Genomic DNA, 24,813 nt, shown 5'->3' on the forward strand with positions numbered 1-24,813 from the left:
TTGTTAGTCACTGGAGTCACGTAGATGTTAGCAGAAACCAACAAGCAATAAAGCTTTTGGAGCTGCTGGCCCGCAGACCTCCTTCCCGGCACATCTGTGGCCCTGCAGGCACCAGACCTCGGTCCTCGGCAGTGCGGGGTTTTGATTCCCGCTGTAGGAAAGAGCCCATTAAAAGAAATCAGACGCCACCCGTGGAAAGAGGCTCCACCAGTGGATTTTGGGTTGGTCTGTGGAGGGCCAAGAGGGACACAGGTGCTGGTGAACTGGCCGTAGAAGATGAACTCCCCTCTGGGATGCAGGGCTTGCACAGGGGTAACGGCTGGGAGGGCCAGCACCTCTATATGATTAATTAAGTGCTTGTATAGGAAGGTAACGGCGCTCTGGGCTTTGTTTAGGTCTTTGCCCTTGGACTAGAGGACTCCCTGTTTCAGGAGTCCTGGCTCAGGATCTGGTCCAAGGCCCGCAGAAGGCAATAGCAAAGACTCCCAGGGGCCATGTGAACCGGGAGCCGGTGGATGTGGCAGCTCTCGTCAGTAACGCTGGCCTGGCCTGTCTCCTCCAGCTAATTTGCTCCCCGAAAAACGGAGAACAACAGCCAAGTCTGCTGGCAAACCCTGCACAAAAAACCCAACCAACCCACGCCAACATCTGGGTTGGTTTTTCCAAGCACCTCTGTTTAAATACAGTCCCATTCACCTGTGACTTTGGGGTCTCTCTTCTATGGGGCACAGAGCCCCCGATCACATAAGGGTCCCCTCTGGAAACAGGCACTGGTAGCAAGCCCTGCATCAAACCCCAGTTCACAGTTGCTCACGCTGATTAACTGCAGTTCGTTAGGGAGATTACAATCTATTTCCTACTCATGTGGCTTTCAGCGTTTGCTCACACAGCTCCTTCCCCCCCTCCCCAGTTTTTACAGTGTTTCTTTTTTACAATTATTTTTCGTTGTGCCTGACTGCGGGAGAGGCCGTTTCCGCGGGTGCCAGTGGAGCGGTGCAGCTGCCCCGGGGACAAAGTGGCTCTGTGTGCTTCATGAGGGTGACTGGGTGGCCCCGTGCCCCGGTCCCACGCAGCCTCGCTGACGCACAGGGAGGGCACGGGTGGCTGCAGCCCTGACCGTGATGGCCGTGGTGGCCCTGGCCCCTGCAGGGGCTGCAGGTCAAATTCATCACCTCTCCTCCTCCTTCTCACTGCACTGGGACGCAGCAGGGCGGTCCTGAGCAGCGGCGTGGCCCCTAACAGCCCCATGCAGATTTGGGGTCCCTGCCTGGCCCTGTGCCATCCTGGCTGGTCCACTCGGACACGGGATCCCTCCGCTCTGCACAGGTTTTCTGGTGGAGCGAGACCTTCCCAACACACTGCACCGGAGGCTGGGGCTCTGTCTTTCGTCGAGGTGCGTGGGGGCCGCGGTACGAATCGGTGCAGCCTCCTGGGGTGACGCTGGCAAAGCCGCTCGTCGCTCCGTGCGATCCGCAGGCAGAGCGAGAGCGGGGAGGGTGCCAAACGCTGGGAAGGAAATGGGCTGGGTGGAAATGCACTGATGGGAGACGGCATCCTCCCTCGTCAGCTTCGTTTTAGCTCAATCTCGTCCCCGATCAGGCGTCAGGACAGGTACATGCCACGCCACACCTAGGCGGGGAGGAAAAGGGCCACTCCCACCCGTCTCCGTGCCACAGCCTCGTCAACAAGGGCTCTCATCCTGTGCACGGCCCCCGGGAGACGCGGGGCCGCATCCCTGCCGGTGACAGCGTCATCGCTTTTCACCAGCTCCGGGGCTGCATCATCCCTCCTTAAAGCAGCTCACCAGAGCGTTGCTTTTGCTCCCGAGAGCCGAGTAGTTCCCACGTGGCAAAAAACTATACGTTAATTGCCGCAGGCAAGGACAGGCGTGGAGGGAACAGCCGGAACCAGTGTCAGCACCTGCCTTTGGTCTGCCGCCAAGTCTGGATGCGCCCGGATCCGCCTCATCCTCCCGGAGCGGCCGACCGAGGGCTGGAGCTTACCTAAGTCAGCAGTTGATGCGCATCGTCGGCGTGCGCCCCGGCGCCTCCGACTGAGAATAAACTCCAGCAGCGGGATCACAAGGAGAGCTCACGGAGGCGCTGGGAAAGAGCAGCTCTCTGCCGCCGCTCCCACCGTCCCGCCCCTGCACCAGCGTGGGTGCGTGCGGGGTCTGCAGGCCCGTGGGGGGTCTCCTGTGGGAAACCCGGAGCTCTCTGTGGGGTAACATCGTGTGCGTGAGCGTTTGCGGAGTCAGATACAAACCTTGCTGCTCTCTACGTGAATCTTTCGCGGCCCCAAACCCACAGCTCTGCCCAAACTCCGCTGTCCTGGGGTTCCATGTTTTCGGGAATGACAGGCCAAATCCTAATTGTGGCTACATCTGCATTAACGAGGGCCATCATCTGAGCTCTGCACCGCTCCCTGAGTAACTGTAGTGAGAACAGGGCCTGTGCTTTTTAAACATAACATCACTGACTAGATTACCTACCGCTGTGCTTTACCTAGGGTATTGTCATGGTTTAACCCCAGCTGGTAATGAAGCCCCACACAGCTGCTCGCTCACTGCCCCCCCACCGGTGGGATGGGGGAGAGAATCGGAAGAGTAAAGGTGAGAAAACTGGTGGGTTGAGATAAAGACAGTTTAATAGGTAAAGCGAAAGCCCCGCGCACAAGCAAAGCAAACCAAGGAATTCATTCACCACTTCCCATGGGCAGGCAGGTGTTCAGCCACCTCCAGGAAAGCAGGGCTCCATCACGCGTAACGGTGACTTGGGAAGACAAACGCCATCACTCCGAACGTCCCCCCCTCCCTTCTTCTTCCCCCAGCTTTATATGCTGAGCATGACGTCCTATGGTCTGGAATATCCCTTTGGGCAGTTGGGGTCAGCTGTCCCCTGTGTCCCCCCCCAACTTCTCGTGCACCCCCAGCCTCCTCGCTGGTAGGGTGGGGTGAGCAGCAGAAAAGGCCTTGGCTCTGTGTAAGCACTGCTCAGCAGTAACTAAAACATCCCTGTGTTATCAACACTGTTTCCAGCACAAATCCAAAACACAGCCCATACTAGCTACTGTGAAGAAAATTAACTCTGTCCCAGCCAAAACCAACACAAGTGTGAAGGTGTAAAATTGGCTCCATCCTAGACCTCAAGTAACGGCATTGACAGCAGAAAGCTTGCAGCACCCCCGGCGGGCAGCTGATCGAGCCCGGGGGGTGGAAAGCAGACTGGGAAGGGGAGGAGAGCCCCAGAGCTCCCGCAGGCACCTCGAGCCGCATGTCGTGACGGTCCCGTAGCATCCGACGGAACACCAGGCCTGGCAGAGCTGGTGTCAGCAGCAATTTGGACCTCAGGTCCCGGTTTCATTGCCTGAGAAAAGTCCTTGCTCCCTCTCCATTCCAGCACAGCGTGGGCTGGAGCACGCTGGTTACAGCCTCCTGCCCAGGGCTGCCCGGTGAGGGCTCAGCACCACATGCCCAGCCCCATTTCTGCTCCTGCCACAGTGAATGCCTCCAGATGAGCCACGCTGCCTGTGACACGGAGCTCAGCGCCGCCTCCGCGGCCTTCCTCTCCCTGACACGTCCCCAGCTACAGCCACCAACCGGCCTGACCCGGGAGGGTTTAGTGGGGAGGCTCCCGGGGAGGCTGCTGTCCCCTCTGCCCTCACGTCCGCAGGCAGGATCCCCCCAGCCCGCGCTGCACGGACGCGGCCCCCGGCTCCCTCGACGGCGGTGAGGGACCAGGGGGAAGGCTCGGGCCCAGCGGCGGGTGGGTCCCTGTCAGCCGTGGCGGGTCCCGGTCAGCCACGGCAGGGCAGCCCGCAGGCGCTGGGACAGGGTGGCCGTGAAGCCGAGGGGGAACAGGGACTACTCAGGCTCCGCTGTGCGCAGGAGAGCCGTGCCTGAGGGAGCCCGCGGCAGACAGCGCTCGCCACCCGCCGCCATTTTGCGCCTCCACCCCCACCCACCCCGCTCTCCCTACCCAGCATGCCCCGCGAGCAGCGCCTACATTTCCCATGAGGCCCCGCGCCCGCGGGGAGGGAGGGGGGGCGGAAGGAGGGGAGAAGTGCGGTCCGCGCCCGCCAGGGGGCGCGCGGGGCGGGGCGGGCTTGGGCCGTTGCCGTGGTGATGCGGTAACGACTTCCCGGCGGCGGCGATTGGCTGCGGGGTGCTGGGTATGTGGTGGCGTCAGGGCGGGCGCGGTGACGTACGGGGGTGGGGGGCAGCGGGGCGCCGGCGGCGGCGGCGGCGGCGGGGGTGAGCGGCGGGCCGGGAGCGGTGCTGGCGCGGGAGGTGAGCGGGGCAAGGCCTGTGGGGAGGAGGGTGGGTCCCGGGGGTGGTGGGGGACTCGGAGGGGGTGGGGGTGGGGGGGCACAGGGGGACGGTGTGGGGAGGTGGGGGTATGGGAGGGACATGGGGTGTGGGGCAGGGGGTGTGGGGCAGCGGGGAGAGGGGTATATGGGGGGCAAGGGCACAGGGTTATGGAGCAGTGGGGATAGAGGTATGTGGGGACGGGGGTGTGGGGCAGTGGGGACAGGGGGATGTGGGGGACAGGGGGTGTGGGGGACAGGGACACGTGGGGGACAGGGACACGGGGTGTGGGGCGCGGAACGTACAGGGGACAGAAGGTGGGAGTCAAGGTATGGGGTGGAGGGGCAGGCTGTGCTGCGGGATGGGGGATGAGGCTGGGGACGGGGGCTCTCTGTGGGTGTAGGTTTGAGGAGATGGGGGCTTTCTGAGGGTGTGGGGCGGAAGGGGCAGGGAGCTCTGGTGGCATGGGTCTGAGCGTCGAGGAGGCAGGGAGGGATTTTGGGGGGCAGTGATTTGGAGGGGGCTGGCAGGGCAGGGACACATCAGTGACTTTAGGGTGCAAGCTCTCGTTCCTGCTTGGGAAACCAGGAAAGATGGAGGATGGGACGTGGCCCACACGGGGGAGGCTGCGGGGGACAGTCTGCCTTTCTTCTCTCCCAGGGGTGGGGTAGCAGAGGGGGGAACTGGCCTGTGGTTTTAGGGTACCAGTGAGGGGCACTGCTGGGGTCTGGGGCTGGAACAAGGAGAAGCAAGAGGGTCAGGATGGTCCATCGGTGGTGCATCAGGTGAGGGGTTGCTCGAGGAGAAAGGATTTGAGAGTCCTTTTCTCATCCCTCATATCTCCACGTTCTGCTCCTGCTTTCCCTGAGATCCCAGATAAAAGATGTTTACTTTTTGTGCCGTGCTTTTTCTATCTATAAAGTAGGGTAGTGCCACCTTTATTAAATAGTGGCTCTAAAGCACTTGAGGTCTGCTTGACCTCTGCACGAGGTCGTTTGTCCCGTGCTGCGAACGCTCGTAGCCGAATGCAGGAAGGTGGTACCTGCATGCTGGCTGGGTTGAGTGTAACCCTTAATTAACTTTAACAGCACTTGTAAAAAAATCATAGGTGAAAGGTAAAGGAGCACGCAGAAGTAGGTGGCAGGATCTTGAAGCAAGAGACCTAATTTTCTTTCACCTCCTGCTTCCCTCCTTTGTTTTGTTCTACCAACCTGTTGCATTTTTTCCTCCCTCATTGGCTAGCTCCAAGCTCTGTTATTACAACCAACTAGGATCCTGTTGTTACACTGAACTGTTCCTCCCCAGATGAGTTTTGACTTCCCCTTTTTCGTGTGGTCAAAAGGCCTCCTGGCCTTGCTATACTTCCAAAAGTCTGTGTGCACTGACTCCACCTCAAGTGATGTTTAACAGCCCTATTTATTTATGATCAGAGAGCCTCCACCCTATTTACAGAAGCCAGTGAATTGAGGTTCAAAACCTATTTACGAGGTAGGTGTGTTTTAGTGTCCCTGGATGGAAAATCAAGGCACGGAGAGGAAAAACGGCTGAAGATGCAGCTTGTCAGTGGAGCAGGAGAGAATACACACCCTCTGTGACGATCCCATCTATGCTTTTCCCAAAGCATCTGTCTGTCATGGACTGTATTGTATCTGCATGGCTTCAAACAGCGTCCCGGTGTAACTTATCTCAGCCTTGGCCACCTTCCCCTTCAACAGCTGTGCTGGGAGGCCTCTTGCACGTGAATGACAATCGTGCTTGTAGGAAGGAATCTGTCTGTTGAGCCCCCACGTGTTGGGAAAGCCCCTGTGAACGGGCCATGGGTGGGCAGAGAGGCAAGCAGGCTTTGGACGTGCCGTAGGGTCCGGGCAACGTCCATCATGGCAATGCAGAGGGATCTGAGCGTGGAAAGAGGATGCAGCGGTGGCCACCCGATACATCGGAGTCCCAAGGCTGGTAGCAATGTTGATCTCTTGAACCGGTGACCTGCAGGTTGAAGCGGCCCATGTCCCATTTTCTCGTTTCTGCTCCGCTTGGCCCTCCTGCTGCCGTCTCCCTTCATGCAAACTCCCTTGCTGCCTTCAGCAGAGAATCCCTTTCCCCTTCTGGTACAAACGTGCTCCAGGCTGTGCTGAGGTGGGAGTTCTTTCCGTGACTTATTGTGTGTCAGCCAGGGATACAAGAAGAAGCTTTCAGGAGGGATGTGCTGGCAGGTTCCCTCTGTGCCCTGCTGAGCTGATGCAAGTATTGCCTTGTGTGTGATGGTGATCGGGCATGCCCTGGCATTTAGCTGTGAGCAGGACAAGGTGAGCCAGTAATTTAGTTTTAATTCTCAGATCTCTGGCAGCAGCAGCAGCAAAGCGCTCTGATCTGCGATGGGAGAGAGCTCAGGGCGTGATTTGTGCGCTCCCAGCATGTGATTCATGCCCTCGTTGACAGTGTCAACGTTACACTCTGTTAGTGAATCAGGGACGGGCTTTATTGCTGGTGGAGATGAAGAAAGCCCGCTCCTGATGTGCTGGTGGGGCTGTAATGACTTTATTATTGTTCCTCATCAGGAAGGTTAAAGAAAAACTTTGTCTGGGGTGTTTAGAAAAACTACCTTCCTTTGGGGGGGGCGGGGATGAGAAACTTGCTGTAGCTTTAACCTCCTGCTGTGAAAGTGAAGTTACTGTGTGCAGTTTTATGGCCCCCATAAAAGCAGAGGGCTGGGTGCTGGATCTGCGCTCCTTTCCTTGCCAGCTGACCTTCGGGCAGGCTTGTCTCAGCTTGTGTCTCGGCCCCCCTGCCTCTAAACCGAGGGCAATCACTTTCTTCAAGGGGGGCTGTGATTTTTATATCGCTGACCGCAAGAAAGAGCGATCCTGATGCGAGTGATGCTCCAATGCAAGGGACTGGGGTTATTTTTTTGGATCTCACACTCATGCCCTCCCCTGGATTTACCTGGGCTGCTCGGCGGCGTAGGAAACACCCTCCACACTCACGCTGGTGTGCCGGGAGCCTCGGCTTTTGGGGCAGGGGATTTGCTTTCTTTTTTCATCCTCTTCCGAGCAGCTGCAGCTCCCGGTGCCGTGTCTGACCCAGGCGGAGGAGGGCGTGCAGCACTGGGTGGGATTCACTCTCTGCCCTGAACTTGCCGGCTTGTCTGCCAAGCTGCCCCTCTTGGCGGGGGGCTGGCGATGCCGGGTTCATTGCCGGCACTTGACTGCCTTGCAAGTCATCCCGTGTTGGAGGTAGCAATACGAAATGGGGCTTTTCCATTGGGGTGGGAGGAGCAGCTAAGCCTGGGTAATGTCAGGGAGGGTACATGGGTTCAAGTAGCATCATGTTCACAACATCTTTGTTTAATATGTTAGTCCAGTTAGTCTGCATAACTGTGTCTAAAAATAGAACATATTTTCTCCAAGTCCTCTAGTTCAAAGCCTCATAAGCCATTTTTTTTCCAGCGTTGGTCTCTTACTGCTCTCCTGATCCTGAAATTCCTACAAGGCTATTTGCAAAGTTATCAGGAAAACCAAGAAGAGTAAATGAACTCTGTCGAATCCTTAAGTTTCAACCACCCGAGAGGGAAGTTCATTAAAGCTGCAGTAACTTTCTGGCAGCCTCTTAAAGGTGGATTAAGCAAGCTGAGTAAACAAGCTACCTGATGGCCACCATAGACCTTTTTCTAGCATCAACTTCATGCGTTGTTATAAAAGCTCGGGGTCATCGGCCTGTCACCGGGTGACATAAGGCAAAGGTGACATCCTGATGCTCAAAGCTTGGTGAGGCGTCAGGGCCGTCTCTGTTGGGACACCCGGGGTTTTGCTCGACCTCCCGGTCTGTAGAAGTTGCTGGAGCCCGGGGGAGATGGCTGCGATCGTATGCAGCAGTTGGCTCCCTGCGGCACGAGGGGAGTCACCCCAGCCTATGGTTTCAGCATGCAGTAGAGGGAGTGTGTGTTTAAATTTCAGAGCTGTCGCTGGATCCAGCCCAGTTCTCCCAGCGGCATAAATATCTGGCCTTCAGCACAGCCGTGGAAATTCGCGTTGTGTTCTCTTGCAGATTACTTCGGTTTTCAGCTCTCTGTGCTGACATGGTAACTGAACGGCTTTCAGCGACAGGCAGACGGGGACAGCTGCTCCGGAGAGGTAACCCTTCCCTTTTGCACGTGGGCAAGCTACCAAAGCACTTATCCTATGTATGTTTTTAAAAACTTGGGATAGGGAAGAGCCTAGGAAGTGCGGCTTGCTTTCAGCAAGTTTTACTTTTGTCCGCGAGCTTAAACTTTCTTAAATTTCTTTTTAAATTTAAACTCCATGCCTTATTTTTGTTCAGTTTCTGAATACGATCTTTAGGGATTACGCTTAGGAGTATGCTGTGAGTATCATGGTCTAATCCTGTTCTTGTAAGCCGACTGTTACCGTCAAAGTACAGCGACTTAATATTTGATTATTTCACTGATTTTTATGGCTGAAATTGGCTCCTGTAGATTGGGGAGGGCACATGAGATCAGCGACTGTACTTGGGTAACCAATCACCTAACGATCCGGACACACGATCTGGCAGCAGTAATGATACCGTCTATCGCTATGTAACTGCCTTACTCGGACAAAGCTGGGCAGGTTACAGCGGAGCTGGGACAGGCGTTTTGAGGAGGGGGTCAACACGGGCTCGGGCGGACATTCTCCTGCCCATACACCTCTGAAGCGATGCCTGAAAGTCTTCACTGCGGTCGCCCTGCACCCAGATGCTGCATGTAGCTTCTAACGGTGCTGTGGCTGTCTGCACGTAGAGGGTGGATTTGTTTTTGCCGCAACACACGTCTAAGGTGTTTAGCTGGACAGAGATGTGGTTTTCTGTGTCGAGTTTGTGCAACTGTTGTGCTGTCTCTGTTCTGGCATTCGAGACATGGACTTCCAAGGATGCTCGCAGCGCGTGGAGAGGATTTTGTAATGAGCCACATGAGGCTTTGCTGATCAGAAGAGCATTGTTACACAGAATTGCTTACTGATGTTAATGGTCTCCGTCTCTCTAGCGTGTTGCCTGTTGACAAATATTTATTTTTGTACAGTACATCTTGTTGCCTTTCGGGGAATATTTCATCTGTGGCTATTGAATTATGAACTGGAAATCTGCAAATGTTCTTAGAGACTGAGGAATTAGCATGACAAGAGACTCTTGGGCTCCTTCGTGCAGCGGGACCTGGCATGCAAATGATTTTTTAATTGGGTGAGATGATGTTACAGTGCTTATGCCTGAAAGGTTATTTGCTGCCAGAACCCAGCCTGGCTTGCCCTCACTATGAAATTTTAGAGATGTTGGTTTATTTTGTGAGTTGTATTGGCTCCCTTGCTTTATAGCAGGAACAACTGCCCTTGCTGATACCCACAGATTTTTCAGGCTGTGTAGCTGCTTTCTCATCAGGCGCTGCAGAGCAATCTCTGCTTTTCTAGAAGTGTCACTATTCAGAGATATACTGCTTATCACTGCTGCAATAATTTTTGAGACTCTGGGAAAGTCTAGACAAGCAGAAGTGATTTCCATAGTGAGTACAAATACAATTTTTCTGCAGAACTAATTTTTTTTTTATTATTATTTTATACTCTGAAATGCGCTTGCATTGGCAGAAAGCCGAGGAAATTACTTTCCCAAAGCAGGGTGTAGAGTGGAACGATTAATGCCAATATGAAGCCTTTTGGTCAAGGAGATTGTGAAATGCATCTTCCCCAAAATAAATGTTTTGGGATGACGTTCACTGGAGCCCTGCTTGGTTGCAAGAAGGGTTCAGAGCAGAACTGACTCGAGTTGTATCTTAGTTTCAGGATGACTTCTTGAAATGCTCTAATATTCACTGTTATGATTTGCGTCTGGAAAATGTCTGTGTCCTCCAAGGCTTAGCCAAGAGCTTGTAAACGTCTGAGATCATGTGAGTCAGGTCTTTCAAATGGGCTTTGCAAAGGACTCTGACATACGTGTGTGTGTCAGGGTGCTTCCCTGGGGATCCCTGTGGACAGGTTCTGCTCGAAGGTTTGGGTTTTGCGGAGGCAGTGGTTTGCAGGGGAATCCTGACCGGGGAGGAGGTGGCAGGATGAAAGCACAAGCCAGAAACGCAAACATTTCTCCTGGTGTTGGGTCAAGCCAGAGCACATCTCTGAGGCTTGTGGATAGCAACAGCCACATAATGTCCATGCTAACCAGAATCGTTGCCCTCATGCTGCAATTTCTGGTTTGCCCTGCTCTGGGAACTGGAACTTGGAATAGCAAAAACCAGAACATGCACGTTCAACCCCGTAACAGAGATGTGGGATGGAGACAGGGAACAGTTCTGGTGGTTTAAAAGGGCAGATGAACTTTCCTACCTGAGCTGATAGGGAAGCATTTCTTTTGATGGTCTGTTAAGACAAACGTTACTATGAACCATACTACCACCTCATTAGGATGAGTGTCTCATTAGGAAAGGCTTTGTCAGGCCGAAGAGAGGACGGGTGAGATGGTTTCAAAATAAGCAGTGTTTTGTGCAGTCACCTTGGTGATGGGAACCTAAGCTCAAATATCTATCCTGCCTGACTTTTTACAAACATTTTTTTAATGCAACTCTTGATTTCATCTTAATGCAAATCTGGAGTATTTCTGAAAATGCCCAAATGTGCTTCTCACCTTTAAGTTGATTATATGGATTCTGCTAGAGCTGTTGGACCTTGAAAGCTGTTAAACCCATGAGGGCTGATGGTCAGAGACCCGCATCTCGGAAAGAAATCCGTGGGTTCTCATGTCCATGGGGTAGGTGTTGTGTTGTGGGACTTCGGGACATGAGGATCTCTGGAAAAGGGTTGTTGGTGAGCGTGAGCTTGGGGCTGGAACTGGTGGAGCCCTCTGAGCTCCCAGCAGCTGGCTGTGTTGGGAAATGGTAGTCATTGGCTCGCTGTGTACCTCTGCGGCTCTCTCCATACCCCCACGACGGTGCCAAAGACGTGACGATGTTATGAAAGGTGCTAATGCTTTGCTCAAGCGTTTTGTTTTCTAGGGGCTGAGGTGGAAATCCAAATGGTCAGAGCACACTGCGATCCTCTAATTGGCAGAGGAGTCTTGGCAGGATCACGCTGACATGATCGCTGCTCGTATCGCTGCTGAAAACACAGGGAAACCTCTGTTCCTCCAGTCGGCTCTTGCTGTGTGAATGTGGCCAAAAATAGTAAGGAAACATCATTCCCCTCTAGTTCCCTAAGAGGGTGTTGAACTAGTTTGTGTAACAAAGTTATTCTGATGTTCTCTGGAGTTTTCCGTATGGAGATGTATGCAGTCAAACTCAGACTCTCTCTTTTTTCCTGCTCTGTGGTTGAAATGAAGATGCAGCGAACACAGTGATTTGTTCTAACCGTTTCGGTGCGTACGTTCCCAGGCCCTGCTGAATCATCTGAACTTGTGCCTGGGCATAATCGCTCACTGTCAGCTGCGTCCTGGGATCAGAGCGGCATGGCTGATGCCCAGGATATTTTGCTAAGGTCTACAAAACCAGTAGCCCTTCTCTGGGAGTCCAAGTGTAAGCAAAACAAAACTTACAGGCTGGTGGATTTTCTCCCCCCCGCCCTGGTTAACCCATGGGATCTAAAATCTCTGTCGCTGCAAAGAGGAGAAGGCTTGCTACTGTTTTTGTGGGCATTTTCCTGGATCTGGGAGCACTGGCAGCCTAGCAATAAAACTTGCTGGCCTGCTGGGTATTTGGCTCCAGAGAGCAGGCTGCACGCACATGTGTGTGATCCAGGGCAATGCATTGGCCTGCTGCTGCTTTTCTACCCTTCATTGCTTTTCTGGGGAGCTGATTGCCCCATCCAAAGCAGGGGTGACACTTGCTGGTCTCCCAGTGACACTGAGACTTTGAGGAAAACTAAGATGGGTCCTGCCATATGACGGCCTTACTCGCTGCCAGCCGTGCTCCCGTTTGCAGTGACAGCTTATTCCACCTGCTGCTTTCCTGATTTTCTGTTTAAATGCTGCTCCGAGTCTGTAACACCCTGTGCCCACTGTTTGCCTTGGGAAGTGTTGTTGCTGTTCCCATAAGCTCCTCCCTCGTCAGCCCTGTTCTATAATTACTGCTGTTCCTGAAACCAGATCCTTCCATGTGTCCTGCTCAGGTTCAGGAGGAGCAGGGGTCCGTAAGCAAACCGGGTGCCCGGGAGTAAAGCGTGAGAGGACTTCAGGAGTTTCAGAAAGCATCAGCTTACAGTGGTTCGGTGGGTTCTCTGAGCCGCCAACCTCCTCGCCTTCGGGATGGTAAAGGAAAGGGGAATATATCCCAGACGGCTTCTTTGGCACTTCCAGAGAAGAAGCGGGGATGTGAAAGCTGGCGCTTGTGGAGCAGCAACAGAGGCTGCTGGAGGAGCACGAATAGGAGATGCGGGGCTGGGCGGCGGGTCCCTACCAGGAGACGGGAGCAAGCCCGTGGGTTCAGAGTCCCCTGCGGACACTTAGCCATCTCTGCAGCCGCGTGCAAGCTGCTCTGTGCCTCTCTCCCAGCAGCGTGTGTGTTCCCAAAGCATTGCCACAGTTTCACGGCCACCTCTGCTATGCCCTGGGGTGTGGTGGGGATGATCGTCTCTCCTTACCAGACTTCATGATCTTCTCAAATAGCAACACTTCTATGCCATTTCCAGCTCTGAGAAGCCCCGATGGTGTCACCTTTCTGGTACTTGCTTGTTTCCTGGCTGTGGTCCTCGTTCCAGGGGGTCAGACCCACATGCCCCTTCTGCCCCTGGGTGCTCTGGGCTGTCCTGAGTTGACAGCAAAACACAAATATCGGTCAGCAGTTGCCAGGAGGAGACGTGCCAGTTTATTTGCTGAAAGTAATCCTGGGAATGCTTCATATAGGAATGTACAACAGGAGAAGATGGTCACGAGCAGTGCGGTGTGCTGACCTGGGGCCGGGGAGGCCAGACTTGCGAGCGTGACTGCGAACAGGTGTCAAAATCCATAATACGGGAATAACCGATGACGCTTGGCACTGATGTATTCCTCTGCGCTTCCAAAACATGCCGTCTCTGTGAACTAGTGCAGCAAGGAAAGGAACAGGAAGGAAGCACTGTAAAAGTCCTGAGTTTGGGTTTTTTGGGTGTGGGGTTTGGGTTTTTTTTTGTGATAGTGAAGGAAATAGGGGTTGACAGGATTTGCTGAAGGTCACAAAGCAGGGCTTCAGATAAGAGCTAACAACTGCTCAGCTCTTCACTGTCCACCCTGCTGTTACCCCTTCTGCAAAAGGTAGCCGTGGAGCCTGGCTCATCAGAGGCTGAAGAGGGCAGGGAGTCCCTCCGCTGGAAAGGTGTGTGGAGATGATTCCTGTAGAAGCATTAACCCTCTCCCAGTATCTGCCATCTCAAGATTTCGGAGCTCATCTGATGCGTGCTTGGAGCTGCTGGAGCCACAGACGTCTGCAGCTCCTGGAGGATGAATTGAAAGAGAAGAGCAGCCCAGCAGAACTCCCTTTTGCACGTGGTTGTGAGTTCATTGCCCAAAGTCTGATTTGCTTCTGTTTCTGCGATACCTCTCGCTCTGTGAAGAAACAGAGCAAGCCTGCAGCACAGGCAAGAAAGCAGGAAGTTCCTTTCGGAGCAAAATATCGTGACCTGATTTTGGGAACAGCGTCAACTGTGGTATGGAAGGAGAAGAATCCAGTGAGTTTTGTAACCTTTTTAGCATCTTTTTTTTTTACTCTCAGTGTCCAGGAAGTGGGTGAGTTAAAACATGCAGTAGACGTGTGATTCATTTTGGCAAGCCTGCCTGCTCAAGGCAAGCGAGGGAATCTCCTGCACCCTCTGTCACATGTTCCTGAGTAATTAGCAGCAACATGGTAATAACAGCTCTGGCAGCACCCTGCTGCTTAGTTGGCTGGGCTCATACTTGGAGAAACGCAGATAGCCTGCACAGAGCAGCATTGGAGAGAAGATCACGGGACTGGACTGGGGCATGGTACAATGTCTGAGCAGATGCTTCAAGGGGCAAATCTGGCCCTGAGTGTCAGCGCTGGCCAGGGCTGCGTGGAAGGGCTCTTCCTTGCTAGCTCTAAGTTTATTTCTGCTTGTAGCCTGTCTTGCGGCCAAGACTTTGAGTAAGGGAGGAGGCACTTGGGTAGTAAGTGCTGCTGAGATCTCATTAGCTAATGAGGGGGTATGTTGATCTTTCAGGAACAAAAACAAACATGTTTTCAATGTTTGTCTCTCCTGTTTTGTGCACTTAGTTACCTTTCCTGTATTGCAGCATCTGCTTAGCCCTTATTCGGCTTTTATTAATAGTAGCTGACGTGTAGGAGGAGGAACAGAAGCTGGTACTTGATCAGCAGATATCGGAAGCAGTGACATAACCCAAGGGACGTCTGCAAATGATGGTCAACAAGTGGCAAGCAGATTTTTTTTATGGATTCAGTTCAGTTTTTGTTTGTGGATTCAATATGTGCTGCACGTCACAGAAAGCACTGCCGTACAGAGGGCTGTGTTCTCATCTCGTCCCTTCCAAAAGGATTCACTTCTGTTGACTGTGAATTCGGCTAACATTTTTGTCCAGAGGAATAAAAATGCAAGCCAAAAGTGCTCCCACGGTAAATCCCTTTCACAATTCCTGGTGACCTCTTTTACAGTAACTTGAACAACCGCTTTGAGCGGATCAACTCCGTGACTTGGCCCTTGGGAGGTTTGGACCTTTTTTTGGCACTTTGCCTGGAAACTCCCATCTTCCAGGGAGGGATCTCATGTGGTGACACTCCAGACTGCAATGGGGACTTGGTCAATCCCATCTGTATAAATATATTAGAAACAAATGTAGGCTCTCCTGGAGGGGAATGGGGGCAGGCATCCTCTCTCCAACCCCGTGAGCACACCGAAATTATCTCTTGTTTGAGCTCACCACCAGTGAAACTGCACCTGGTTTAAAGAAGAGGCCCTTCTAATTATGAGCACTTCCTTGCTCTTACTTTGTGGTTGTCTGGCTGCCAGCGCCCGTGTGTCTGTATTGAAATGCGCATCTCTTTGTGACTCTTTGCTCTGCGTGCGGGACTCGGACACTGGTGAGAAACTGGGCTTTTCTGTCACATCACCCCACCACCCCTCCCATGCACAGACCATGGGGAAGCAGGCACTTTCTCACCAGTTTGTCAGCTTCTTCGTCTCTGAACTTGGCCCCAAGGTCTACATGCTAATCAGCGGTGAGGAGCTCTCAGACCTAAAGGGTACAAGCTGCGGGTTGATGAACTGGAGGCTTGGATCTTGGTCAGCTCCGGAGAAGTACTGCCTTCTTGCAGGGGGTCCACGCTGAAGATTTGTCCCCTTTTAACTTTTATTCCTGTTTTTTTCCTCCTCTCGTCATACCATGTCTCTCCCCCCATTCCTGCCATATGGTTTAGCTTGGCATAGGTGCCAGCCCCTGCTTCTAGTAAAGATAAACCTGTTGCCCGTGCTGTTTGCAGCGTGGGAGGGGGGCAGCCAGCAGGCATCTGCCCAAGCCCGGAGCCAGCAAACAAACCCACTCTCCGCCGGCTGCAGGCTCCCAGGAGGGAGGCTGCTGTCTCAGCCAGTGTTACCGAAGCTCCTGGGAATGGGGATTGAGGCAAGGGCAGAGCAAGTCACGAGATGCTTGCCCTCTTGCTCGTTCCCATCCTGTGGGAAGAGGAAGGGAAGCAGCTTTGCCAGATTCTCCGGAGAAGCTTGGGAAGGAATTCATGGTCCCCGTCCTTGTTTCCATCCTCTCTTTCCATCGCTGCCCTGTGATAGCTACTGAACAGAAAAAGGGGGTGGCTATGCCCGGCAGGAGTCTCTCCCCTTCTCCCTGCAGCTCGAAGCTTGTGTGCTGTGCTCCGGCGGGTGGCTTTTTAGCCAAGGGGAGGAGACCGAGTTATCCCTCCTCTGGGTGTGCTCACTCAGCAGCTGGATGTGGAGGCACCGAACAGATGGAGAGGTCCTGGGGTTGAGATGGACCCTTTGGCCATCCTCTGCCATCCACGCAGCCATGCCCGGTGCCGTCCCACAAAGATGCAGGGCTGTGACAACCCTGCCCGTGGCTGTGCTGGCAGGGCAGGTCCCTCCTCACACTCAGAGGGACAGAGTTCGGACGAACCTCTGGGGAGCTCCAGCTTCCTAGGATACCCCACTCTGAACCGCCGGGCTCACAGGCGAACGGAGAAGCCTGTGTGAATCTCTGCAGTCCCGGAGGGGAGGCCTGGGGGTCCACATCTCTCCGGGGGCCCTGCCAAGCCGGCTTGCTCCACGCCAGGGTGCGCAGGCACGGCCTGTGCCCTGCCTTTCGTCCAGGCGGCAGCTGCCTTGGCCTTTCATCTGCCGAAGGCAGGGGGTGCAGCCTCCCGTGTGAAAACAATTCCTTTTTCCCCCTCCTCTCCCTCTATCTCTGTTGTTTAGAAAACAGGGGAACGGTTAAGGGAAAGGCAGGTGTGCAAACAGCTCTCGCAGCTTCCCTCTGCCCAGGCCCCTGTACTCTTCGCGTGCAAGGAGATATTAAAACAATACATTCAGAGCCTTCTGGTAAAAGCTTTTCTCTCTCTGGCTTTCCAGCCACTCTCAAAGGGTGGGATCCCAATCCTTATCCTTCCCGTAATGCCTGCGTGCACATGGGGAGCCTTAGCTGGAGCCTGGCATTGCTGTCTGTGCACATCTCGCCCTCTGCTTTCCCCCTTCTCAGGGCTGCATGCCCATCTCTAGCCAGACCAACTCCAAGCACAGTTTTGGGGTTGCTTTGGTGGGTTTTGGGGAGCAAGCTGTGTGTCACAAACTCGCTGCCACCGCAGGAGTACATGACCCTGAGTAGACCCAGCAGATGGAGGACAGCGTGCCAGGGATGCGGCTGAAGGAATGTGCCCACGTTATTCCAACAGCAACGTGCCATGAGGCATCTGGGGCGAAGCGGAGGGCTCCGTCTGCGCTGAGTTTAAAGCAAGTGGCCTGTGCTCGATGCCAGAGACAAAGGAGAGCTAATAAGAAGCTCATTAAGCTGCTGCTGGATGTATTTTCCACTGTAGACTAGTTTCTCCTGCCACAAGCTTCCCCCACTAACTGCTGTTCCAGGCAAAAGCGTTTTCCTGATGTTTGTACATTCATTTATATATAGCCTTCAAAACGATCGAGCTCGTTACCCTCCATCTCCGATGAATAGGTTTTCCTGCCTGTGTGCCATGTCCCACCGCGTGGGATGTGTGAGAGGAGGCCAAGGATAACACAGCCCTTCAATGGTCCCTTAGTGCTCTTGCAGAGGCACGGGAAGGGAGCGCTCTGCCCTTGTCTGAGCACCCCTCTGCCTGCTCCTGCTGTAAAGGAGAGCAGGGCAGTCGTGCTTGCTAGTTGCCTCTAACGTACCTCTCCTTGAAACAAAGCCGTCTGTCCTGCAGCCTGAATTCCCAGCGTGGAGGGGAAAAGCAAAGCCCCCTCGCTCGCAGGAGACCCAGGCTCCGGTGCAGCGCCGGCTCCGGGGGATGACTTGTGTCCTGGCTTTGCGACATGTTTGCATTCAACCTCCCACTTGCAGGTTTTGTCCTCTCCCTCGGCTGCTTGCTTGATCTCGCAGGGAGCTCTGACCTTGCTCGGCGCTGACAGCTTTCCAGCGAATCCAAGGAGCTGGCTGCGGCTCAAGTTCGAAGTGCCAGGCGTGAGGGTCTGCTGCGGGTGGGAAAACGAGTCCAGGGAGTCCTGGGTCACTGCTGCCCTCCCCCAGCAAGCCCTGTGCTGCGGCGTGGGCTTGGGCATGGGTCACAGACCGTCCTGGTGCTTGGGAGTTGCCCTTGTGCGAGTCCCCTGTGAGTAGCTTGTTCACTTCACTCTGTTGCAGGCTTGAAGATGCCGCATCAGTTTAACTTGCGCCTGCAAATTGAGGCTTTCCTGGTGGAAGCTGGACTTCAGTGGCTTTTCCGATGGATATTTCTCCACTTAAAAATAGCTCCTTTAAGGAAGTGGATGCAACTTTACATAAACTGGACTTGAGATATTAATTACTCAAGCAAGAGTCAGTTTAGGAATCAAGATCTGGAGGTAGATGAGTGCCGGGATGTTGCGGCGTGAGGTGGACACTCGGGCGAGATCCAGCATGGTTAGGAGGGAGGTGGGAACGGCTCTGCGATGTTCATGGTACCGGCGATGCATCGCTTGCACGGCTTGAGTTTTTTGTGGGCTGTTTGGGATGGACTAAGGCAAACAAGGAGCGGAAGCACGCAGGGCGGGAGGACGGGGCCGTTCCTCCCACAGGAAACCCAGGATTAAGACACTAGCTGGATTGTGTGGCCATCACGATCACGCTGCTGGACCCCGTGGCTGAGCACGGCCCGGCAGCTGTGCGGAGCAACAGCAACACATTCAACCCAGCGGCTCTTGGCAGAGGAGCTGGGGCCAGTTACAACACGATGAGTGAAAATAAACACAAATGCTGTAACTGGCAGTGCTGTAACGGGAAGGAGCGTGAGCACGGGGGCCGGCAGGAAGCCATCGGTCTTGCAGATGGCTCGCACGGGCCAGGGGCTTTCAGCCACCGCCTGCTGCTGCACCAAGCCCTGCTCCCCCAGCATCTCCCACCCGTGGGCACGGAACTGCTGCTCCCTGTTGAGCTGCTGCCCTCGATCCGAACTCTGCCTTGGCTGGGTGGGGATGGAGGGTGAAGCCAGCCCTACCTTAATCTTTCTGGTGGTGTTGGCTCTGTCAAACCCCAGCCTTGGCTACCACCGTGACATCCCAGGGCACTAGCGGCTCTGGGGGACATTGTCTGGGGCAGTGTTTCTGCTATGGGACTTGCAAGCTGGGGAGCCTAGGTCCCTGGGTGGCGTCTGGGCTGGTTCGTGGTCTGGGCTCTGTCTCCTGGGCTTTAAATACGATTCCGGTGAGCTTTTGCTTCCTTGAGTCCTACAGAGTGTTTATACCAGAGTGCAAAGTGACCCTTTAAAAGGCTCCGAGTTCTGCTTGTCTCCCTGGATAAGGAGAGAAAGCAGAACAGAACTAGCGTGGTTACACACCGCCCTGCTGCTGAGATGTTCTGTGTGGGCGTTCAGAGCTGACACCGCACGTTTCTCCCTCTGTCCCGCAGGCTAGCAGGAACAGCCTGGTAGGGTCCATCTCGGATAGACGTGGATGATGCCAGAGCTATGACAGGGATTGCAGTCTTGGCACTGAGGGGTGATCAATTATGGAACAACTACAGGAGGAAGTACCTGAGGTCAAGGAAGAGGAGGAGGAAGAGGCAGTGATGGTGGCAAGCGGAGCCTCGGACCCAAGTGGAGGACCAGACAGCTCGCTGCCTTCGAGCAGCTACACAGGTGAGTGGAGCCACGGGAGCTCATCTGTCTCTGGAGCATCCAGGCATCCACGTCCTCTGGGCAGCGTGCTCAGCTGCATGGGCAGAGGACTTGCCCGTGAACGGAGTTTGGCTTGTTTTAATCTCTTCCCTTTGGGAAATAATGCATCGAGAGCCAAGTTATGGAGAGGCTTATTTCTTCTTCGGCGGTCACTTGCACAGCTGTTAGCAGTGGGTTGGGAGATGGAAATTAAAAGGACAGGCAGGTAACGTTGTGCCCCAGAGTGAGGAGACTCCCGGGGTGCCTGAGAATGCTTCCCTGGCCACTTCTTGAAGTCCTCAGTACAAACTGATTGTAGGAGCTGGGGGAGAAGGTTTGTTGGTGCTGAAGAGGCTCCTGCAGAGCCCTGGGCGTTGCAGCTGGGCAGCCCGGTGCCAGCTGCCTGCCAACTGGGGATTATAAAATTTGCTGGTTGGGTTTCATTGCCTAGACGTGAATGCCGGAGGGAAGAAATCAGCATTGATGTGGAGTCTCTCAGCTGCTGGGCGCACTGGGGGTACTCTTGGCTCTGTGCATGGCATCTGCCTGCAGCCAGTGCCTGATCTCAGAGGTTAACTGCTCAGAAGCAACGCCAGCGGCAGGCTGGGACAGTGCTGGAAATCCCTCGTCAGCCCCATGGCTGGAGGAGTTAGACGCAACGCTGGGCTTGTGGCTACTACACGAAAGGACATATCCCTTTGTGTGTTTGCAGACCTTTCGCAGAGCTCCTCTCCCTCCCTGTCGGACCAACTGCAGATGGGCTGCGAGGAGGCGGCCTCGGGAGCGCTGAACATGGAGTGCAGGGTCTGCGGAGACAAAGCCTCGGGGTTTCACTATGGCGTGCACGCCTGCGAGGGCTGCAAGGTACGTACGCCCTGGGGAGGGCTGGGTTCAGCCACACCAAGCAGAGATTAGACCCCAGGGACCATGCTGTCTCTTCAGACAAGCAGATTTGCAGCAAAACAGGGATGCGGGATTGAGTGATTGTAAAAAACTCATTTGCAACCTGTCCAGAGAGTGTGGAGAGTACAGGCAGGCACGCAAATACTGTCCTGGGGGAGGCAGCTGAGATGCGTATAGCCCAAATCTTGCCCTGTCATGCTTTACTTTGTAAGGCAAATCCGTCTGTCCCCACAGGGACCCTGGCTTTGCTTTTAAAGATGCTTTCTGTGCTGCAGATCAGCAGTGAGCTGTGTGTTTATCCCCCTGGGATCACTGGCCAGCAGCTTGGATGTGCCTCTGAAATTCTTTCCCCCACAGCAGATGCCAGCGGGGCTGTGTTAGCGGCCCAGGTCCTGCCAGACATTCCTGCAGGCTGGGGCTGGCCCGCAGCTTGTTCCTCCATCCCTCCCTGCTGGCTGCCTGCAGCATCACACACGCAGCTCTCCAGCACCGGACCGTGGGCTGCCCTCCACGGTTCCTCCTCTGCAGCCCCCTTCTCCCACCGCACAACCTCTCCTTGAGACAGAGACTCTGCTTGTGTCAAAGAGACCCAGGACTCCTCCTCCCCACCCGGCTGAACCTGCGTGAGGCTCCTGAGGATAAGAAACCAGCCTGGTCCCAAACCACAGGTGCTAACGCTGCTGTTCCCTTGTTCCCCTGCTCCCCGTCCCTCTCTGTGCCGCCTGCCTGCAGGGTTTCTTCCGCCGGACGATCCGCATGAAGCTGAAGTACGAGAAATGTGAGAGGAGCTGCAAGATTCAGAAGAAGAACCGGAACAAGTGCCAGTACTGCCGCTTCCAGAAATGCCTCTCGCTGGGCATGTCACATAACGGTGAGTGTCACCGCTGTCCACAGGCCTGGCCGGCTGGGTGCCACGGGGCCATCTGCCCTTCTATGAAGGATTCGCCCGGGGAGGCTGTATGTAGCTTGCTTTATCCTGTGGCTCTCTTCTTGCTAGGGGATCATCTTTCAAACCCAATGCTTTGAGACTTTGACTCTTCATCCCCTTCTTCTTTACCAGAAGCGGCTGTTCATTCCTACCGTGCAGGCTGGCTGTCGGCACGTGGCTGTCCCTTACGGGTTCACCCAGAGGGAACTGGACATATATTGCTCTTCTATGCTGGGATTTTTAAACTTCAGGTGTAACCATCTTGTTCCTGGCCAAGGAAAGGTGTTTATGTGGGAAGCAGGGTTTGTGCGAGAGCCCAGAGGAGTGTGAGGCTGTGTTGGCAAGGGTAGCAGTAACGGCTGGTTCATGAAGGTGTCGATGCTGGAGGAGCTGCAGGCCTGGAGAAGCACCGTGTTGCGTTGCTGCAGGTGTTCACCAGCAGACCTCTGTCTGCAGTGGCAGAGCAGACTGCTGCCTCCCTGGTCGCGTCTCCTGGGGTCATCCCCAGTGTCCTGACCCGCCGGTTTTGCCCCCCCACAGCAATCCGCTTCGGCCGCATGCCAGAGGCAGAGAAGAGGAAGCTGGTGGCAGGGCTGACGGCGAGCGAGATCAGCTGCCAGAACCCGCAGGTGGCTGACCTGAAAGCTTTCTCCAAGCACATCTACAACGCCTACCTGAAAAATTTCAACATGACCAAAAAGAAGGCGAGAGGTATCTTGACCGGGAAGGCCAGCAGCACCCCAGTAAGTTCCCTCCCCAGGGCAGGCGGGGTTGGCCCTGAGCAGCGTAGGGGGGCTGTTCTCTGGGAGATGCTGCTCGTCTCCCTCCTGCTGTAGCTGTTCCACATGCACCAGTTCCCAGCTGCAGCCAGGTGGGCTCTACGCGTCCTGCCCCTCGCTGAGAAAATTCCCATTGCTCTGCAGACTTCTGCTGTTATGGGGGAGTGCAGATTGCCCGGGCACTGTCAGCCCCAGTGGGGAGAGAACAGCAAAGGACAGGCAGACAAATGCGAGTGTCCTTGGCAGAGCTGGTATCTCGAGTCCCCGCGGCAGGTTCCTAACTTCTTGCTTCTTTTTCAAGCAGCCTTTTGTGATCCATGACATGGACACCTTGTGGCAGGCAGAAAAGGGGCTGGTGTGGAAACAGCTAGTGAACGGCATTCCCCCCTACAAGGAGATCGGGGTGCACGTCTTCTACCGCTGCCAGTGCACCTCAGTGGAAACTGTGCGGGAGCTCACCGAGTTCGCCAAGAGCATCCCCAGCTTCATAGGCCTCTACTTGAATGACCAAGTGACTCTGCTGAAGTACGGGGTGCACGAGGCCATCTTCGCCATGCTGGCCTCTATCATGAACAAGGATGGGCTGTTGGTGGCCGATGGGAATGGCTTCGTGACCCGCGAGTTCCTGCGTAGCCTTCGCAAGCCCTTCAACGAGATCATGGAGCCCAAATTTGAGTTTGCTGTGAAGTTCAACGCGCTGGAGCTGGATGACAGTGACCTCTCTCTGTTTGTGGCTGCCATTATCCTGTGCGGAGGTGAGCGGGCGCTCTTGGCCACGCGAGTGTCAGGAAGAGTCCTCCCGTACTTAGAGGTGGTTTGGGGTGGGCTGGGGGAGCTGAGCTGCAGCTGGCCCTGAGATCAGCCAGGGAAGTCTTAGGGGGACGAGAGAAGAAGTGAAACCAAAGCTTCTCCGTGGTGGTGACGCCTAGCAAGCTTGAACCAAGCACAAGGAGTGCAGAAGTGGCATCTCCTTCTCGTATGCTGCTGTGGGATATGTGTCCAGGGGCACACTTCTCCCCTTGTCTAGTTGACGAGGTTGGAGTCACGGTGGGTGGGTTACAGTCCGCATCTCCCTTTCCCCAGGAGAAGCATGTGCTTTGCAGGGCTACACCATAACGCTACAGCTACCGTGCTTCCTCTCCGCAGACCGTCCTGGCCTGATGAACGTGAAGCAGGTGGAGGAGATCCAAGACAACATCCTGCAAGCGCTGGAGTTTCACCTGCAGTCCAACCACCCGGATGCCCAGTACCTCTTCCCCAAGCTGCTGCAGAAGATGGCCGACCTGCGGCAGCTGGTGACGGAGCACGCCCAGCTGGTGCAGAAGATCAAGAAGACGGAGACGGAGACATCTCTGCACCCGCTTCTGCAGGAGATCTACAAGGACATGTACTAAGGACCTGTTATTTATGAGAATGAAGCCATGGATTCCCATCAAGACTCTTTGTACAGAAACAAAGAAAACCTTTCCCCATGTCTTCCATTTCTTCTACTGGAAACTCTTTTCTATGTGACCCTGAGGTACAGTACATAGGGCAAGATGCCGTAAGATTTTGCAGCCACCACCTGCTAGGCCAGGGCTTCCACTAACACACACTAACTAATTTACAAAGGCAAATCATAAGCTATTGTTTCCGTTACTGTGGCCCAGCTCTTCAGCTGCTTCGTGGGGCCTCTGGGGCAGCCGGCCGGTTCGCATGGCCCAGCCGGTGGGGTTCCTGCGGCAGCTGGGCACGGTGGGGGACGCTCTGGTCATGAGAAGACGCGAGCACGGTGTGGGTGTCCGGCGGGGCCAGCAACAGCACTTACAGCCTGTCTTTATTTTCTTTTTTGTATTGCACTCCGAAGACACAGTCCTGAGCCGTGAAGTCTAGGACAGTGTAATGAAAGGAAGTTTCTCTCTTTCCCAAAGAAAAGTCAGAGTATTTGAAGACGGTTAGGGCTGTCCTAGCAGAGACCCTCAGCCGCAGCCTCCCCTCGCTGGGCAGCATATTCCTGTCTCCCAGAAGGATTGCGTGATCTCTGCCTTCCCCTGAGTGCCGTGTGGGAGCCCTTGCTCCTGGTACCCTCATTTCAGAGGGAGCCTGCCCCTCTGCACCTCAGTATGAGAGGGAGAGGGATGGGGAGGTGGGAGGGAAAGGGGTCGACTCCTAAAAATTCACCTTCAGAGCAGAGGCCAGAATCTGTTTGGTTCCCCAGGCTGTTCTGCACAGACGTGAGTTACCAAAAAGGTCTGTGCAGGGCCAGGGGCAGGCCTGGGACTGCTCGGGGTTTAGGTGGCAGGGCTTGCAGCTTGTCCTGCAGCTCCCTTCCCAAGCCCCGGGGGGGCTCTGGGGGTTTTGCAGGGCGGTGCGGGCAGCAGAGGCTCCCCAGCGGCAGGGCTCCTGTGAGCACCGCAGCAAGCAAAGCCTTCAGCAACGCCAGCAAGGGGAAAGCCACGGCCAGCCCACAATGCTCATGATGCTGAAAAGGCATTGACCTGTCTGTTAACTGCCCTGCCTCAGTTTCCCCTCTGTGAAAGGGAGCTGGATTGTCACCTGCTCTCTGCTCGGAGCGGGAGCACGAGGATTAATTAGTGCATTGGTTGCAAAGAGCTTTGCAGCTGTAAAACACAGT

General features: G+C 54.8%; 1 protein-coding gene across 2 annotated transcripts; it reads left to right on the forward strand.

The window, feature by feature from the left end:
- Positions 1-8,373: 8,373 nt before the first annotated feature.
- On the forward strand, positions 8,374-24,305 carry PPARD (peroxisome proliferator activated receptor delta). Of its 2 annotated transcripts, none has more exons than XM_050911269.1 (7): positions 8,374-8,433; positions 19,343-19,571; positions 20,302-20,453; positions 21,225-21,363; positions 21,961-22,163; positions 22,501-22,954; positions 23,346-24,305. In XM_050911269.1, exons 2-7 carry the CDS (start codon positions 19,442-19,444, stop codon positions 23,591-23,593), a joined length of 1,326 nt encoding a protein of 441 aa, XP_050767226.1. In that variant the 5' UTR covers positions 8,374-8,433; positions 19,343-19,441; the 3' UTR covers positions 23,594-24,305. The 2 variants fall into 2 exon arrangements, with proteins under 2 accessions (XP_050767226.1, XP_050767227.1); XM_050911270.1 differs by having other exon boundaries at positions 22,504-22,954.
- The last annotated feature ends 508 nt before the right edge of the window (positions 24,306-24,813 follow it).

Source organism: Gymnogyps californianus, chromosome 27, assembly GCF_018139145.2.
Source record: "Gymnogyps californianus isolate 813 chromosome 27, ASM1813914v2, whole genome shotgun sequence".
NCBI classification, from domain to species: Eukaryota; Metazoa; Chordata; class Aves; order Accipitriformes; family Cathartidae; genus Gymnogyps; species Gymnogyps californianus.